This window comes from Miniopterus schreibersii (genome assembly GCF_964146895.1).
Source record: "Miniopterus schreibersii genome assembly, chromosome: 16".
NCBI classification, from domain to species: domain Eukaryota; kingdom Metazoa; phylum Chordata; class Mammalia; order Chiroptera; family Miniopteridae; genus Miniopterus; species Miniopterus schreibersii.
This window is the reverse complement of record NC_138116.1, coordinates 19467180-19482682: the sequence shown is the minus strand read 5'-3', so window position 1 is coordinate 19482682 and position 15503 is coordinate 19467180. Positions and strand designations below refer to the sequence as shown.

Sequence of the window (15503 nt, the reverse complement as noted above, 5' to 3'; positions counted from 1 at the left end):
GCCTCTTGTGTCCTACAATGAAACATTTTCCCCCCATTAGGGATTGGAGTCAGCCCTCCCAGTCCTTTCCATCCATTTTTTGGACTGGAGGGGGGAAATTTAAAGCCCCAAACAGAACACACCCACCCCAAAAGGAAAACAAACCAGCTATCACAATTTGGAGTCCTCAGAGGTAGAAATCCCCATCGGACCCTTTGGAAAAAAAAAAAAAAAATCCTCAACCACATACAATGTGAATCCAAATGGACCGGGATGCTTAAAATAGAGGCTCGATGGCATTTGTCTGTCTCTTTAGATCAAGGCTTTAACAAAAACACGCTGTGCTGGTCACAAGAAACCAAACATTTATTTCTATTGTCACTCTGTACAGGACACAAATTTTCACTCCAACGCAGGGTTCTAGACTCAGGCAGCCCCAGAACTAGGAAGGGGGCCTAGTTTGGAATGTCAGGAAGAGAACAGGAGAAAGAACACACATGACATAAAATAATAATAATTAATAATAATAATAATAATAATCAATGCAACAATGATAAACTATGGGAGAGGTCTCTGTAACATCATCTCCGCGACCGGGGAGGGGCGCAACATTTTATTCCCTAGTTTCACATTCAATTTCAGTCTAGGAGAGCAGGTCACCTCTGTACAACTCTAAGATTGGCGAGAGGGCTGTGCCCAACTCTCAGAACTCAGCGGCCCCTCAACCCTGCCAGGAACAGCTTGACCTTCCAGAGGAAGGCCTTCCCGGGTCTCACTTTTTTTTTTCTTTTTTCTTTCTTGGACTCAATTTCCCTGCCCGCTCCTGCGTTGCCAAGGCCACCCGCGCCTCCACTTGTCCCCTCGCTGCTGCCCCCCTGCCCAGCCCCGCAGGGGAAGGGGGCGCGCAGTCCGTGTTCCCGCGAAGGGGCACGGAGGGGGAGGACGTTATATGTACGTGTTTGTTACCGTGGCCAAAACACTGCGCTATCTGGCAATCAGAGGGTGCTTTCGCTGGGTGTCAGGAATGGGGGACAAAGAAAGAAAATCCAGGCTGTCTTCCAGCAGCGGCAGCAGCGGAGGCGGCGCGGCCGGGCCTCATTTGTTAGCCGAGTGTCGAGGTAATGGTCGCCACCGAGGCCCGTCCTCTCCGCGGCAGAGTAAACAAGACAGATGGGCCCGGGCCTGGCGTGATTAAAGATGAAACGTGGATCCATCTTCGCCAAAGCTGAAAACGAGGAGTGTAGCCTCCTCCTATTTCTCTTTCTGTCTTTTCTTTCTTCCTTCCTCTTCTTCTTCTTCTTTTTTTTTTTTTAAGAAAGAAAGCAAGAGACTTGAGCTTTGCTTCTGGGGGGCCTCGACCGGCTCCCTATTGTCGTTTCTATAAATAAAGCTTCCCCTCCCCCTTCTCTGCGTTTATTCGTGTAAATAGATAAAGTGGGGGGGCGGGAGCAGGAAGGCTTTTCCGGGCCCAGGCCCCAGGGTCTCCTCCCGCCTCTCCCCCCCCCATATTCCCGGCGCTCGCCACCCTCTCCCGCCCCAGGTTCATGGCTCCCGCGCGCGCGGGGGCCACTAGAGCGCGGGGGGCCCTCCGTTGGGCCGGCCGGGGGGCCCTGCGGCTGCGCCTGCGGTGCCACCCGAGCGGATCTTGGTGTTGGGCAACTTGTGGTCTTTTTTCCACTTCATGCGCCGGTTCTGGAACCAGATCTTGATCTGGCGCTCGGAGAGGCAGAGCGCGTGGGCGATCTCCACCCTCCGGCGCCGCGTCAGGTAGCGGTTGTAGTGAAACTCCTTCTCCAGCTCCAGGACCTGCTGGCGGGTGTAGGCGGTCCGCGAGCGCTTGGGCTCCCCGCCGGCGTAATTGGGGTTTACTGGACACACACAGAGAGAGGGAGAGAGAGAAAGTTTTATTGCCCGAAAGGGAGGAGGGAGAGCCCTTTCTTCCAACTAGCACAGAATCTCCCTCCCTCCCTCCTTCTCCCGCCACCTTTTCTAAAGGGGGGGGGGGGGCGAAAAGGGAAGAAAGCGGGACCGCAGGAAGAAAAAGAGACCTCAAAGTTTTGGAAGGTTATCTCGATGTTGGGGGGGGGGGAGAGAATCTTCACAAGGTTTTCATCGTTCCTCTCCCGCCTTGGCCTGAGGCCCGGGATGGGAGAATGAGGGGTGAAAGGGGAGGGGGCTTCCCTAAACCTTTCTTCTGTTAGTTCCCACCCTCTCTGCTCAGATTCCAAGCAGTGCCTGCCCCCAATAAAACTTTTGCCCACTTCTTGAGCCAAGGAGCCAGGCTAGAGGAAAGAAAGGGAGAAAAATAAATAGTGGGAGTTGCCTCAACTCTCTGCTTAAATACAGATTACCTCCTCCTTCCCCCCAACCTCCCACCCCCTCCCCAACTTCCAACTTCACTGAGACTACGGGTCCCTGGCGAAAAAGTCGCTGGTGGGAATGGCAAAGAGGATGGGGAACCGACTTCAAAGGCGCGGGGCCCACCAGGCCATAAAAATTTATGGGGGATGTAATTATGTGGCTCTGAAAACAGGCGACCGTAAATCTCGGCAATGGCGAGTTTATAGCGGGGACAATTGGCTTCCCTCAGCTTTCCCCCGCCTCCCCCCCACGCCTCGGAGGTCCCTTTGGTGTAAAGCACCGCGGGTGGGAGGGGGAAGGGGTGCCCACGCACTCACCCGTGCTCACGTGAACTTTGCGCATCCAGGGGTAGACGACGGGCTCTTTGCACGCGGAGTGGGACGGGCTGGGGTGCAGGGGGTTCTGGGCACAGGGAGGCGGCGGGGGGCTGCTGCTGACCGCCTCGCAGCGCTGGCCTGGCTCCGGGAGGAGGGCCCCGGAGGGTGGCGGCGCAGGAGCCCGAGGGGACAGCCCGGGCGGTGGCGGGGGCGGCGGGGGCGGCGGCGGAGGCGGCGGGGGCCCGGGGTCCCGGCAGGCCGCGTAGCGCTGCACGGTGCACGCCGCGCGCCGCCCGAAGCCCGCCTCCGGCTGGAAGCTGCTCTCTCGCCTCTGGCCGCCGGCGTAGTACCCCGGCGAGTGGTCGCTGGGTAGGTAATCGCTCTGTGAATATTCCTCGCACGGAGGGAACTTGGGGTCGACATAGTTTGAGTTGATCAAAAAAGAACTCATAGCCATTAATTTCTGGGAATTGCCCACAAAATATACTAAAATTTATTCCGACCCCTGACTCGTTTTCCTGTTTCCGAAAGCCCTCCTACTTACTGTCAAGTGAACAAAGTTAGGACCCCACGTGATCCTGGGAGCCAATGGCCGCCCCGCCTGCGATTCCCGGATAAGGAAATCTGCTCACCCGGACCCTACTCCAGCCAAAGAGGTTTATTTCCCCTTCTTCTATACCCCCTCCCCACCCACCCACACACCCACACCCACACCCAACACCAGCATTTACATAGGGCTCCTGCGGGGCGGCCGCCTCTGCGCAGCGGTCTCTCCAAGATCGAGGGGCGGGGAGAGAGCAGGTTGCCAAAGGAGGGCCTGGTGGGGCTCCGGGCAGAGCGCAATCCCTGGATATCGTCCGAAGTTGGGGCTCCCGATGTAGCCCCCTCCTATCCCGCCTCACCTCCACCCCCCATTCTCTGCCTTCCGTAGGCCCCATCCCTTCCTCTCCAGGGAAGGGAGCCCATGCACCCTGCGTCTGCGTGGGGAGTGAAGTGCGAGGCGGACTGGGGTCTTCGCCTAGCGAGGGGAACCCACTTGGGGGCGAGAGCCACTGAGCGTGGGGCTTTTCTCTTGCAGCCGCACGGGGAGGGGTAGGGAGTGAGAGAGGAGGCGTCGGGAGCAGGCGGGCGGGTGCACGGAAGGACTTGTCAGAGATGAATGGAACCGCGGGCGGATCGATAGAAAATTCATGCACTAATTCGGGGAGACCTCGCCTTCCAAATCGCATTTAGCTGCGCTATTAGTTTGGCTTTGTCAGTCCGTCTGTCTGTTCCCCTCTGCTATCCACTCCTCCCCTTACCCCACACGGCCCAACCGGGAGAAACGACTTGGTTTCCCACACTAAACATGAGCAGCGGAGTAAAAACCTGCAACTTTTGACAGCGCGTTGAATGGCGATTTGCTAATTCCAGAACCATCCGAGCAATACTAACCACGGGGTGGAGACGTTCTAATTGCCACTAATGCCACAGCCTCCTCAGTGAACAGAAATCTCACATCCTTGTGAAGCTGGGGATAGAAGCCCTGGAGGTGACCCCCCACACACAGTAACTCCCCGTGGTAATCGGGTATTTCCAAGGCATCTTGTTCTGAACCCAAACGGAAAGGCGACTTTAGTACCCGTTTGAAAAGTGAATTTCCTTTTCCTTCGCACACTGAAGACAACAGTAATTTTTTCCGGATTTTCAGTAAAACCTCCCTGAACCCAGAATAGAGAATAGGTGGGCTTGAGGGTAAAATTAAAAACACCACCAACATTAACCTATCAAGAGACCGCAAAGGGACCCAGGCTCCCAAGGACAGACATAGGGAGGTTTCAAGTAGATGATTTCTCTAATCAGTTTAGCAGTTGCGGGAGGAAAAGAAAAGAGGAAGGAAGAAGGAAGGAGTCTTCTCCTGGTCACCGCATGGTCCTCATTTAGAAAAAAAAAAAAAATTTTTTTTCTTCCAGGGGGGAAAAATGAGCGGAGTGTTTATGTCAACTACATATTCCCCTAGATACGAATTTGTGACCACAAAATTTCTTACACAAATTCGGATCTACAGGGTATATACAGAAGACAGAGAGATCTTCTTGGCCCAGAAATTTTCCAGTTCTCCTACTTTCCACGTGTTCTTCGTTTGGGATGTGGTTTGAATGCTTTGATTTTATTTCGTTTTGTTCTGATTTTGAGATCTGGGAGCAGGAAAAGGCACTGCGGGTCCTTCGTTGGAATTACAAGGTTTTCAGTTCTCTTTCTCTTCTTTTAGAACTAGAAGCCGCGGGTCTGGCAAAGAGACGCAAACCTCGCAGCACTGCGCAACTCTCCGCGATGGCGCATGAATTATGAGATGTAAACATTAGCTAAACACAAAAGGAGGAAGGGTCATCCTGAGGCTGCGGCAAGTCAGAATCAGGCCCTTCTGGGTGCCCTCCTGCCCCTCCCATCCCCCCAGGACTTTTTTTTTTTAAGAAAAACAAAACCCCAATGGGCTCCTCCAGTGACCCTTGCAGCCTTTAGTTTGCGATCAAACGAATATCTATATATTTTTCAAGGCGCCTCTTAGCAAAGCGAGGGGGGAAAGGCGGCTGGGTGTGAAGGGGGTGTCATAAAAGTCCTTTTGGAAAAATTCAATGGTAAAATGAGGGAGAAACAGCTGTAAAGAAAAATGCTGGGAGACCAAGCAGATGGGGCCCCGGATATTTAATGACGGGCAATTCCGTTTACAACCTGAGAAAAAGATCAAAGGCGTTTCATTTCCGAATGAAGGGCAATGAAGAACCATAAAAGATGCAGCCAGATGATATTCCGGTCCCTCCCAACCTCCCAAACCTCCTGGGGCCAGAAACCGAGGATAATCCCTGAAGTGTGAAGAGGAACCCCATTTCCCCACCTCCCTAGCCCCAGGCAGGCTCCCTCTCTTTCTCTCTCTAAACTTGCTCATTCTGCCACCTGCTAATGTTGCTGACAGTGGGACCCAAATGGGGATCTGGGGAATCTGGGGTTTCCAAACGAATTTCCTGAGGCTTCCAGTAACCACCAAATTTACTAAACTGGAAGACTGGGAGCTGAGCTGGAGGGAACTGAGTCCTAGACTGTGAAAACTGATGGCCTACCCAGGGTAAGGTAAAGAGTGCAAAGAAGCAACCTCCTCCCCACCCAGACTCCCTACCCATCTCCCTAGGTCTGAAAAATACTTGTATCCCTAGCAAACAAGTCCAAATAATATCAATTTCATTAACAAATACAGCAATAACACAAAAAATGACCCTTGAACCACCATGCTCCAGAAGTCTCTGCCCATCCCCAGTCCTGGGACCCTTGCAGGTGGGTAAGAGGAGAGCTCCCATCTGCCAGCAACTAGGTCCAGAGACCCTCTTTTCTATCCCAAATCTAGATTGCTAATGTTGGTCTCCAGGCCTGATTTCTAATACCAACACTCTCCCACACAGGCTGGACTCACATATATTTGAAAAATCACACACACATATACACAATTCTATTGTAATTATCTTAATCTCAGACCCCAATCTGGGCATCGGGGAGACTGAAGTCTGGCCCTGGGTTCATTGACAAAATGTGTAAGTAGGACCCCCACCAGGCCCCCAATGTCAAGCAAGGACCTTTCCAAGTCTTGTCAAAGGCCACTAAGTCTGGAGACGCACAACCCGTTCCAACTGTTCAGGCCCCTCCCCCACCCCATACCTCCTCCTCAACTCTCTAGCTCTCTGAAACCCGTCCAACTCCTCAGCTTTTCAAAATTATGAGAGGGTCGCTGAGCTGGCCACCGGGCCTCTCTGCTGCTCTACACTTCACAAGGGATGTGGCCCAGGTGCCCAGAACACCCCAGAAGAAAGGGATGGGAGGCAGAGCCACTGAGGGGCTGGGTATGGCTGATCCTAGGGACAGAGCGCGGAAATTTTCTCCTCTGTGTGCTGGGAGCCGCCACCTGCCCATGCCACCCATCCCACCGAAGTGCCGCACCTTCCACCCCAGCCGAGTCCCGCCGCGATGGGTGGAGGGCAAGGTTTATCAGCGATTCCCAAGATGGGTTTCACCAGAACAGGAGTCTGCCTCTCTCCTCCATTCCCAGAATACGAACATGAGTACAATAATAAAAAAGTAATAATAAGAAGAAAGGGACAGAGCTACGCGCGCGAGTCTGAGCCACCTCCCCTGCGCTCCAGAGGTGGCTCGCTGGCTCGCCGGCCGCCCTCTCCCAGCAGCCACAGGTTGCTAGAGTGACCTCTCGCTGCTCGGCGCCCCTCCGCTGCCGTCCCCGGTCGTGCCCAGCCAGCGCGGAATCATCTACCTTTTGTCGGCAGGGTGGGAGGGACAGAACGAGGGAGCGAAACCAAAGGGCCAAGGAGGCGAGCCCCAGCCGCCGGCGCAGCACACCGGCCGCGCGCAGTGGAGGCCCCGAGCGAGCGGGCAGAGTACTCACGGGGCGGCTCCCCAACCTCCAGGCCATCGACCCGCCCGAGACCGCTCGGCACCAGCTGAGCTCGCTCCCGTCCACTATTGTGTGTCCGGAAAACAGAACCGCGGCTGTGGGCAGAGGAGCTCTAGGCCCCCTTGGAGGCCGGAACAAGACTTTTTTTTTTTTTTTTTGGTGTGTTTTTGTTTTTGAAGCGCAAGTTTTCTTATTAATCTCATACTTTGGCAGTCTTTGTTAAACAGCGAGGAGCGTCACGAGGCTCTCGAACATTTTAATAATTTTTAGACGCTGTGACCTGCGGTTCACCCCTCTCCAGGCCTCCCCCACAAGCAGGCAGTTACTATAATACAGTCGCACAGTTCGCTAGGTCATACTGAATTTTGCCCAAGTCATTACTTGGGCGAAAAATGACAAAGCAGGGTTTTAGTTCACCTCATCCTGTCCAGCTCACTTTTTGCCAGAACCTTCCCTTTCCTTCAGCCAGACCCCCATCTCAAAAACGTCCCATCTGGATAGGACTCGGCGTGACCGGCCTCCACTTTAATATTCTGTCATTCCTATATTTTTGCCAGCTCTGGTTCCCAGCAAAGAGGAAGAGGGTAAGATTCCTGGGGGTTCCCTCTGTGGCCTGTGAAGAAGGCTGGCACCTGGAGAAGTGGAAATGTGGCCTTGGTGATCTGTGTCCCAGAGAGCAGGCGGGAGACAGAGCCCCCTTCCCTACTGCCTCCCCTATAAATGGCTGAATTTGGCAGGGCCTGTATCCCAACCTCACTGCAAACCCAATCTGCTTTATGTGATCCCCCAATCTCAGAAATAGCCCCAATTTCTGCCAAAACTTTGGAGGCTCCAGAGCCACAGGAATGACCCCTTTACCTGGGGGTGGGGGGTGAGATTTGGCCCATAGACCAGTTAGTTTGGGAAAGACAGAAATGCACTGGTCCAACTGGGGACCTGGCTTTCAGAGGCTCTAATTCTTCCTTAAAAACAAAACAATATCCTCCCAGCCCACCTTTTTTTTTAAAAAAAACCACTTCTCATCTATACAGTAATTCCTTTGCCTACCCCCCAACACCACCACAAGGAGATTCAAGGGCAAATCAAAGAGGTGTCAAAAATATTCAGAGATTTTCTTTGTTTTATCCTTCTAGGATTAGGATCCGGTGGACTGCCAACAACACATTTCCCCTTTCTGTAGCCTCCAAGGGACCCACAGAGGCAGGTCAGGTAACCCCCCCTCCATCCAGTTCAAGTCTAGGAGGAGTGTTTGCAGGGTGGTATCCCCCTAGTACTGGGAGGTTGGAGGAGAGAGTCCCAAGGCACCCAGCTTGGCCTGGCATGGCAGAGGACTCTCCTTCTCCATCCTGATGCACCCTCCAGCCCAGGACTTTGGGCTGCTCCAATCTATCCTACAGTGCCATAAATTTGCTTACATTATATCCTGGAATGGAGGAGAAGGAGATTAAGGGGTAACAAAAGGAGACAGATTTTTCCAGTTCAGGCTTTTACCTCTACCTCCTTTGGACCCCAGGAATTCCTTCCTGGCTTGACTCCCCAGAGAAACTTGCCTGGAGGCTGAGTAGAAATGGGGACCCACACCCAGTTGATTTAGTAAAAAAAAAAAAAAAACCCCAAAACCAGGATCAAATCTATTTGAAATTTTACATTCAACCATTGTCTCTTCTGGCTGTATTTCAAAAGGCATCTTTATGAAAACTCTCAGGTTATCTCTATTCTGGCAGGACAAATACCCACAGTGCACCTCCTATATTGAAAACTTAGAAGAGAATATGATGACTTCTCATAAAGGAACAAACAGTCATTTAAAGACCCAAAATAGGCATATGCCCTGGTGTTATAATTACAAAGTCTCTAAGCATTTTACTTATGAGCTAAGCTTAATGCATCGATTCAAGGTTCATTTCAGGTCGCCTGTTTCAACTCCATTTAAAAAGCTCTCTGTGAGACCATTCAGTGTTTTTCCTTCTCATTTCCCCCTCCCTCCTCCAAATAGGAAGAGAGGGATTCTGGATGAGCATACAAGTAGAGGTTTGGGAAAATGAGAGAATTCGTAAGCTAAACTTCTTTCAGTATTCAGGTTCTTAAGTCCAGGCAATTTGAAAAGAGGGATAGGCATTTAGAAATCTTCCAGTATTGGCCCATGGTCATGGATTCCAGCTGCCTGGACCCAGCCTAGGGAAGGTCAAACCCTGCCTGAAAAACAGGCCTGCCAGGGGAGAGAGGGGGTTTGAAGGGCCAGGGTAAGGGGGGGGCTGACCTTGCTGGGACTTAGGCCTTCACCTTGGCAGCCTTTCTCGGCTCCACCAAACCTCCTGCAAGGACGTATGGGTAATTGGATTTTTAAAATGAGTGTTTCTGAGTAGGTTTTAATTAAATTTTATATGGTGACTCAAAGGTTATCTTTGGGAGAGAAAATTGCGCTGCGGATTCGCCATACCCTGAGCGCTCTTTTGTACAGCTCCCCACTCCACTAGCGCGTTTGTTGTTGTTGTTTTGGTTTGGGGGTTTTTTTTTTGCGGTTTTTTTTTTTTTTCTGAGAAGTGTTTCGTCCTTCCTCAGTTTCTCCTCCCCCTGACATCTGCCTCTCCCTCCCCAGCTCGGTCTTCCACTCCCCCACCCCCCAGCCCACAGGCCTTCCTTACCTCCAGCATCCCTCGCTCGCTTTCTTCTCTCTGCCCGCACACAGCCTCCTCCCCTCTCCCACCCCGCCCCCGCCGCTAGACGCCGCCGCCGCCTGCTCACGCACGCGGTAAACTTTTGACCCTCCAACTTTGCGACCCCTCCGGCAATAACACTGGCCTCACGGCCCAGGGTCTCATTCTGCCGCTCTGGCTGCAGAAACCCCAGTGCAAATCGCCTTCCCTGCCCCTCCCCCTACCCCCATCACACACACACACACACACACACACACACACACACACACACACACGGGCTTTAGATCCGGGGAAGAGGAGTCTTTTGATTATTAAATAACTCCTTGGGAAAAGATGCCAACCCTACTCCCCGCATTCACCCCACTTCCCGCATTTTCACCGATCTCTTGTTAGGATGCCCGGAAGAGCTTTTGATGACCCACTCCTCTCCATTCCTGTCCCCCAGAGTGGGGTCAGTTGCTGGCCAGGAGACGTATGGGGAGCCGTAGAATGGTCTGACTTAAAGAAGGGTATTTCTGGGGTGAAAAGTGGAGAGAGCTTGGAGCAAGGGTTTCTTGGGAGAGGAGGAGACGGCAGTCCCCAAAAGGCTAGAAAGAGAGCTCAGTATCCAGGCCACGCGAGGCCCAGCGGGCTCCGGGCCACCTTGCGCTGCCGCTCGCTGGCGCCTCCGAGGCCTCAGCCTGGCTGTGAACTTGGTCTAAGGCGGACTCTACTGGCAGCTCGGGGACGTTACAGCCTCTGCCTCTCGGCCAGCGCAGCGGCCGCGCAGGCGACCTGCGCTCTTTTGGTTTCCCTTGCGCCCAAATATTTCGTCCCATGCTCCTCACCTCTCACAAGCAAGAGTTTCATTCCTCTTTCCCTAGGGACACATGTGAGTCGGGAAACAGAAAAGAGAGAGCAAGTTAGAGAGACACACCCGGAGAGGAAGGTGAAAATGGAACAAGACTGCAGAAACTCTGGGAGATAGAATTATCCTCCCTGCTGCCTCCAATTCCCCCAGATGAGATGTTCCCACTTGCTGGGACTCTCCCTCCACTTCTCCCCTAAATGTTGTTTTCCAAGCTGAATCCCCTCCTTTCCACCTGACCTGCATCATCTCTTGGCTAAGCAAGCCCGACTGGGCATGGCACCTTTCCTCCCCAGAAGCATTCATCTCTAGCACACCGGGCTCCGAGGTTCAGCAACCCCTGCCACCAAAGCGGGGCCCCAAGCTCGAGCTGGAGCTGGAGGCAGCAGCCAAGGCCACAGCCTTGGGGGATCAGCCCGAATCCACTTAGAGCGAGGCCAGAGCACAGCCCGGCAGCCTGGGAGCATTTCCAAAGAGAAGCTAGAGGATGCTGCAGAGAGTGCATTTTCCCTCCAAGGGGAAAGAAAGTTAGGGAGAGAAGGGACAGGACAGAGGACACCTAAAATAGAGAAAAGGAAGAGAAATGAGAGGAAGAGAGATTAAAACTTGGGAAGGTGGTGATATTCAGGTCAGGCAAATCCGGAATTGCCTGACGTTCAGATCCTCTCCAGTCTCCTAAATCCCCCATTTCCTCTTGGAACCCGAAATCTAGGTCTCAGTAAATTCTCCAAAATGAAAGAACGTAAAATCCACCTGAACCTGTGGGCATGCCCCTGCCCCGGCCCGCCGGTAGCCGTGGAGGTAGCGAGGCACCCGCGGCTAATGTATGCGGCAGCGGCTGGCAGCCCCAACTAGGCCGGCGCTCCGGCCCGTCTGCTGACCTCTGCGTGATCCCAGACTCTATGAATTATTGATGAGATATGAGCGTTGATTTCCCCTTTCAGGATGCAAACTCCATTATATTGTTAAAATGGCGATTTAATCGTTGAGAATAGCTTTGGTGTGGGTTTTTTCCCCCAACTCATTTGCGCCTCCTTCCTTTTCATTTAACTCTCTTAATTAAATCCTTTAACAGATTTTAATCACTTTTTGGAGGGAGGGGTAAGAGGAAGGGGTAGGCCATCACTACCGCCACCACCAAACACTAAAACAAAACAAGCTTCCAAACCAGAAAAAGCTTCTACCTTGGGGAAGTTGAAAGGAAGGTGGGGAGGGGCATTAACCCCTCTATAAAGGTCGAGCTGAGATCATTTACCAAAAGATCCATCCATCCGAGGACTGGGCACCCTAACTCTGACTAGGAAAAGTCCGTGGGGCCTACGGGGTGTTTAATTCCACCACCCCCCCCCAGAAGATTTGGTGTGGGGTCCAACTGAAGAGACTAGGTCTCAGTTATCCCTGTTGAGAAGTGCAGTGACTGAGCCTGGGGAAGGCCAGATAATTCTTGTGGGGACTAACTCTTCAATCTGGGCCCCAGAAACACTTAGAGGGATTTGTCCCTACTCCTTAAGGGGCCCCTATTTCTCCCCTCCCCCTCCTCGGTTTCCAGGCGGTGTCTGGGTTAATTAATATGGATGTGTAACAGTGCTGCAGCAATCGATAAGTCCTGCTGTGGGCAGATCCCAGCCTGAAATCCGATTACTCCTAGAATCTCCCAAAATGGAGAGAGTGACCAGTGCGCTCTCCCCTAACGGAAGGGAGAAGGGAGAGGTTTTAGCCAGCCCTGTCCTCCTTGGTTGGCCCAGGTCATCCCCAGGCTGAGAAGGCAGGAGCCTTCTCCTTTCGGTCCTGGAAGGGACTGAGTTTGGGGGATTGTGGAGCAGGCTGGGCTGTCTTGTCCCTTTCTCCAAATCCTCAGCCTTCTGCCCCAGCAACCAGACCTGAGGAATAAAGGAACCAGGCCCTGAAAGGAGCTTCCAACTTAGATCTCCTCCCCACACCCTGCCCCACCAGTCCCCAGTGAATACCTTCTCACAGCCAGGGAAGGGTTAAGTGTCCCCGCTTCAGTTATGGAGAGGAAGCCAATGAAATATTGGCCCTCAGAACTCCAGGCCCGGCTGGCTTTCCTGTTTACACTTCTTTATACTTCCTCCCACCCCGTGGCCACGGAGAAACAACACAAAACAAAACAAACAAAAAAAAACACAACCAAATAAAACAAAACAATCAAATTGTCTACTGAGTGATGGTCAGGCTGGCCTCCAAGGGGAAAGGGAAACTTCAGCCTCAAAGTCCTGCTGCCGCCTCCTCCACCCTGCCCCAGGTTGAGAGTGCTCCTGCCCGTTGGCTGGGAGGCCGGGCGCAAGGATCTGGCCAGATGGTACAAGCCTGAAGCTCAGAAAGTTGAAGCCTGGACCCAGAGGAAGCGGGTGAGAGAGGAGGGAGAGAAAAGTCCGAGAGAGACCTGGAGAATGTCTTGAGGAAGGTGGGAGGAAAGGGTGCCGGTCTGGGGCAGAGGACAGAGTTCCTTTGTACCAGAGATCTCTTCTCACCTCTCATCTCTTCCCCAACACTTCCTTGTTGGGGTTCATGGGAGACTGTTACCCAGAGAGCCTGAAGTGGGGAAGAGGAAAGCCCAGCTAAGGCGTCTTCTCCAGCATAGAACAGAAGACCCTCCAAGGGTCTCGGCCTCAGCGGAAATGGGCAACGCCGCCTGCTCAGGGCTGCTCTTTGCCATTCCGGAAAATCTGCAGATGTCCTTGGGCCGCAGGTCCCACACACTCTTTATCAGAATTTGCAGAACTGACATGGGAGGGGACAAAAAAACCTTCAGGGACAAGTCTGGTGGTCTGGGGTTTCTGAGAGAGGGAAGCCAGGTTCGCAATAGGATGGGGCTTCCCAGGAGCCCCCAGGTCGGATTCTGCCTCTGCTGCAGCTTCCTCTGCACCCCACTCAACTCATTTGCCTTGTCCAAAGTGGAAGCCTGTGGAAGCGATGACTGCAACATTTATTAGTATTTGATATGGTGCTGGGAGTCTTTTGGGAGAAGAGCCTCCTTTCCAAGGTCTACAAATGCCCCATCATTCTTGGGAAGATGTGTCTTCAAGTCAGGGTGAGGACCCCAAGCCCTCTGTCCTCTTTGCTCTCACAGTCTGTAAGTCAGGCCTGTGCAGGGATTGAAGAGCTCGGGGAACAGAGGGTGGCTGCATAAGAAAGAGGACAGAGGGAGAGAGTGGGAATGTCCTTTAATGGGAAGTGGAGGGAATCTTGTGACCCTCTCCTTGTCCCAAAGATCAGAAGCCCCTTAATGGGCCACATGTCCGATTCCATACACTATCCACAGGAATCAGTAAGCTGAAGCAAGAGCTGGCGGGCTGGCAAAAGCTGGAGTGACAGGGTGGTTGACCCAATAGTCTCAAAATTGGGGGGTAAATTTGGTGGAGAAAAAGCCTCTGATTTTTAGAAGGGTGACTTATCCTTGGAAAATAAGAAGCCTCCGAGGGTCAAATAATGAAATCCCTCTGGTTTGTGGTGCCACAAAACAAAAGGGCTTCTAAGGGTCTGGTAGAGAGAGAAAAGGAAAGGAAAGAGAGCACCTTTTCAATTTTCTTTCCCAGCTCCTGAGTCCCTTTTTGTCCCTACCGACAGTTGGGGTCTACTTTCTTGAGCAATTTTTATTTATGGAAGGATTTCCAGGGACCTACTTAAGCACCTAACCCCTCTAGGAAGGGGAAAAGCTCTCCCCTTCCACCCACTGCTGACCAGGAATTAGGTTTTGGATTTGAGGGGATTGCCCCCCCTCTGTCCGCTCCCCACTCTGACCTTAGGACTTTACTTAGAGTCAAGCAGAGGGTTGACTTGGAACCAACAGACTGAAATGGGGTGCAAAATCGCCATGCTCCGCATCCTGGGTAACCCTGATGAGGCTATGGAGAATCGGAGGTACCCCTTTTATGGGGCTCAAAGATCTGAGAGCCAGAGAATGTTTCAGTGCAAGGCAGCCCACAGCAGCTGCATTAGCCTTCCCAGTGCTTTTTCTCAGCTCAGATGTATACAGATAAAAGTGCCCAGCGGCGCGCCCCCAACACACCCCTAACAAATGAACGTCATAAAGTTTCTTTCCTGGGGGTGGGGAGATGTCTGTCTGAAGATATCCAGCAGTGAAGTGGCCCCCACAAGGGGCCCTTCTTTCAGCAGTACACACCCCTTCTTCTTACCACCTAAATTTCCAAGGCCACTGAAGGAACCCACGCAAGCCCTTTTCCCCACAAAGAGTCAGACGCTATTGCAAATAAAAACCAGGTGCCTCAACAACTGAGGCCTTATTGAACTGAGTGCCCCCCACCCCCACTTCAGACACCCAGTTTGTCAGATCTTGGTGCAAAAAGCAGACTAAATTTCTCCCACGTATCCTACAGACCTACCAGACGCAAGATTTCCTTCCCCAGTTCCAAGCGCCAAAATTGCAAGGAGAAAAACCGAAAGCTGGAAGCCACTTACTGCGGGAGTGCTGGGCCTCGGCTGCCGCCACTGCCTTCTGGGCTGGGAGAGAGCCCTCACCTACCTCTGCCCCCTTCCCCACCACAGCGAGCAGTTAAAGTGTCACTTAACATTCTGGAGAATGTGAAATATACCGCGCGGTGTCAACTCCCCAAAACCATAAAACTAACTTTATGGACCTCACGTGACTTTCTCGAGCCAGTGAGGGGTATCTGTCTGACTTCTCCGCGATTTTTACGATCTAACTTCGAGATAAAACCCCTATCCATTTGACATCTAAATGTCATAGCGACTTTTGGGATAGTTTGCTATGGACAAAGGGGGACAAAGTCAAGGGGTGAGAGGGAAGGAGGGCCCAGTAGAGCCTCCACGACCCTCAGCTGCCTCCTCACCAGCTTCCCCTCCCCCACAAGTCCTGTAAGAAGTTGGGCCAAGCTGGAAGGGATGTGCGGGTAAGTGTTCAGACT

At 52.6% G+C, this 15503-nt stretch overlaps 2 protein-coding genes across 2 annotated transcripts in view; both read right to left on the bottom strand.

Annotated features, from left to right (window-relative positions):
- Nucleotides 1-15503, bottom strand: part of HOXB3 (homeobox B3) — a 55542-nt gene that overhangs the window by 26272 nt on the left and 13767 nt on the right. The gene's annotated exons all lie outside the window — the stretch shown is intronic.
- HOXB4 (homeobox B4) lies at nt 780-3175 on the bottom strand. The gene is made up of 2 exons (XM_081162063.1): nt 2658-3175; nt 780-1847 (listed from the first exon to the last, which is right to left on the bottom strand). The coding sequence occupies exons 1-2, from the start codon at nt 3112-3114 to the stop codon at nt 1549-1551; spliced, it is 756 nt and encodes a 251-aa protein (XP_081018189.1). The 5' UTR covers nt 3115-3175; the 3' UTR covers nt 780-1548.

Coding starts and splice junctions, on each gene's coding strand:
- HOXB4 (XM_081162063.1), bottom strand. CDS start 3,114: ATGGCTATGAGTTCTTTTTTGATCAACTCAAACTATGTCGACCCCAAG. Junction 1,848..2,657: donor CAAAGTTCACGTGAGCACGG/GTGAGTGCGTGG, acceptor GTGTGTGTCCAG/TAAACCCCAATTACGCCGGC.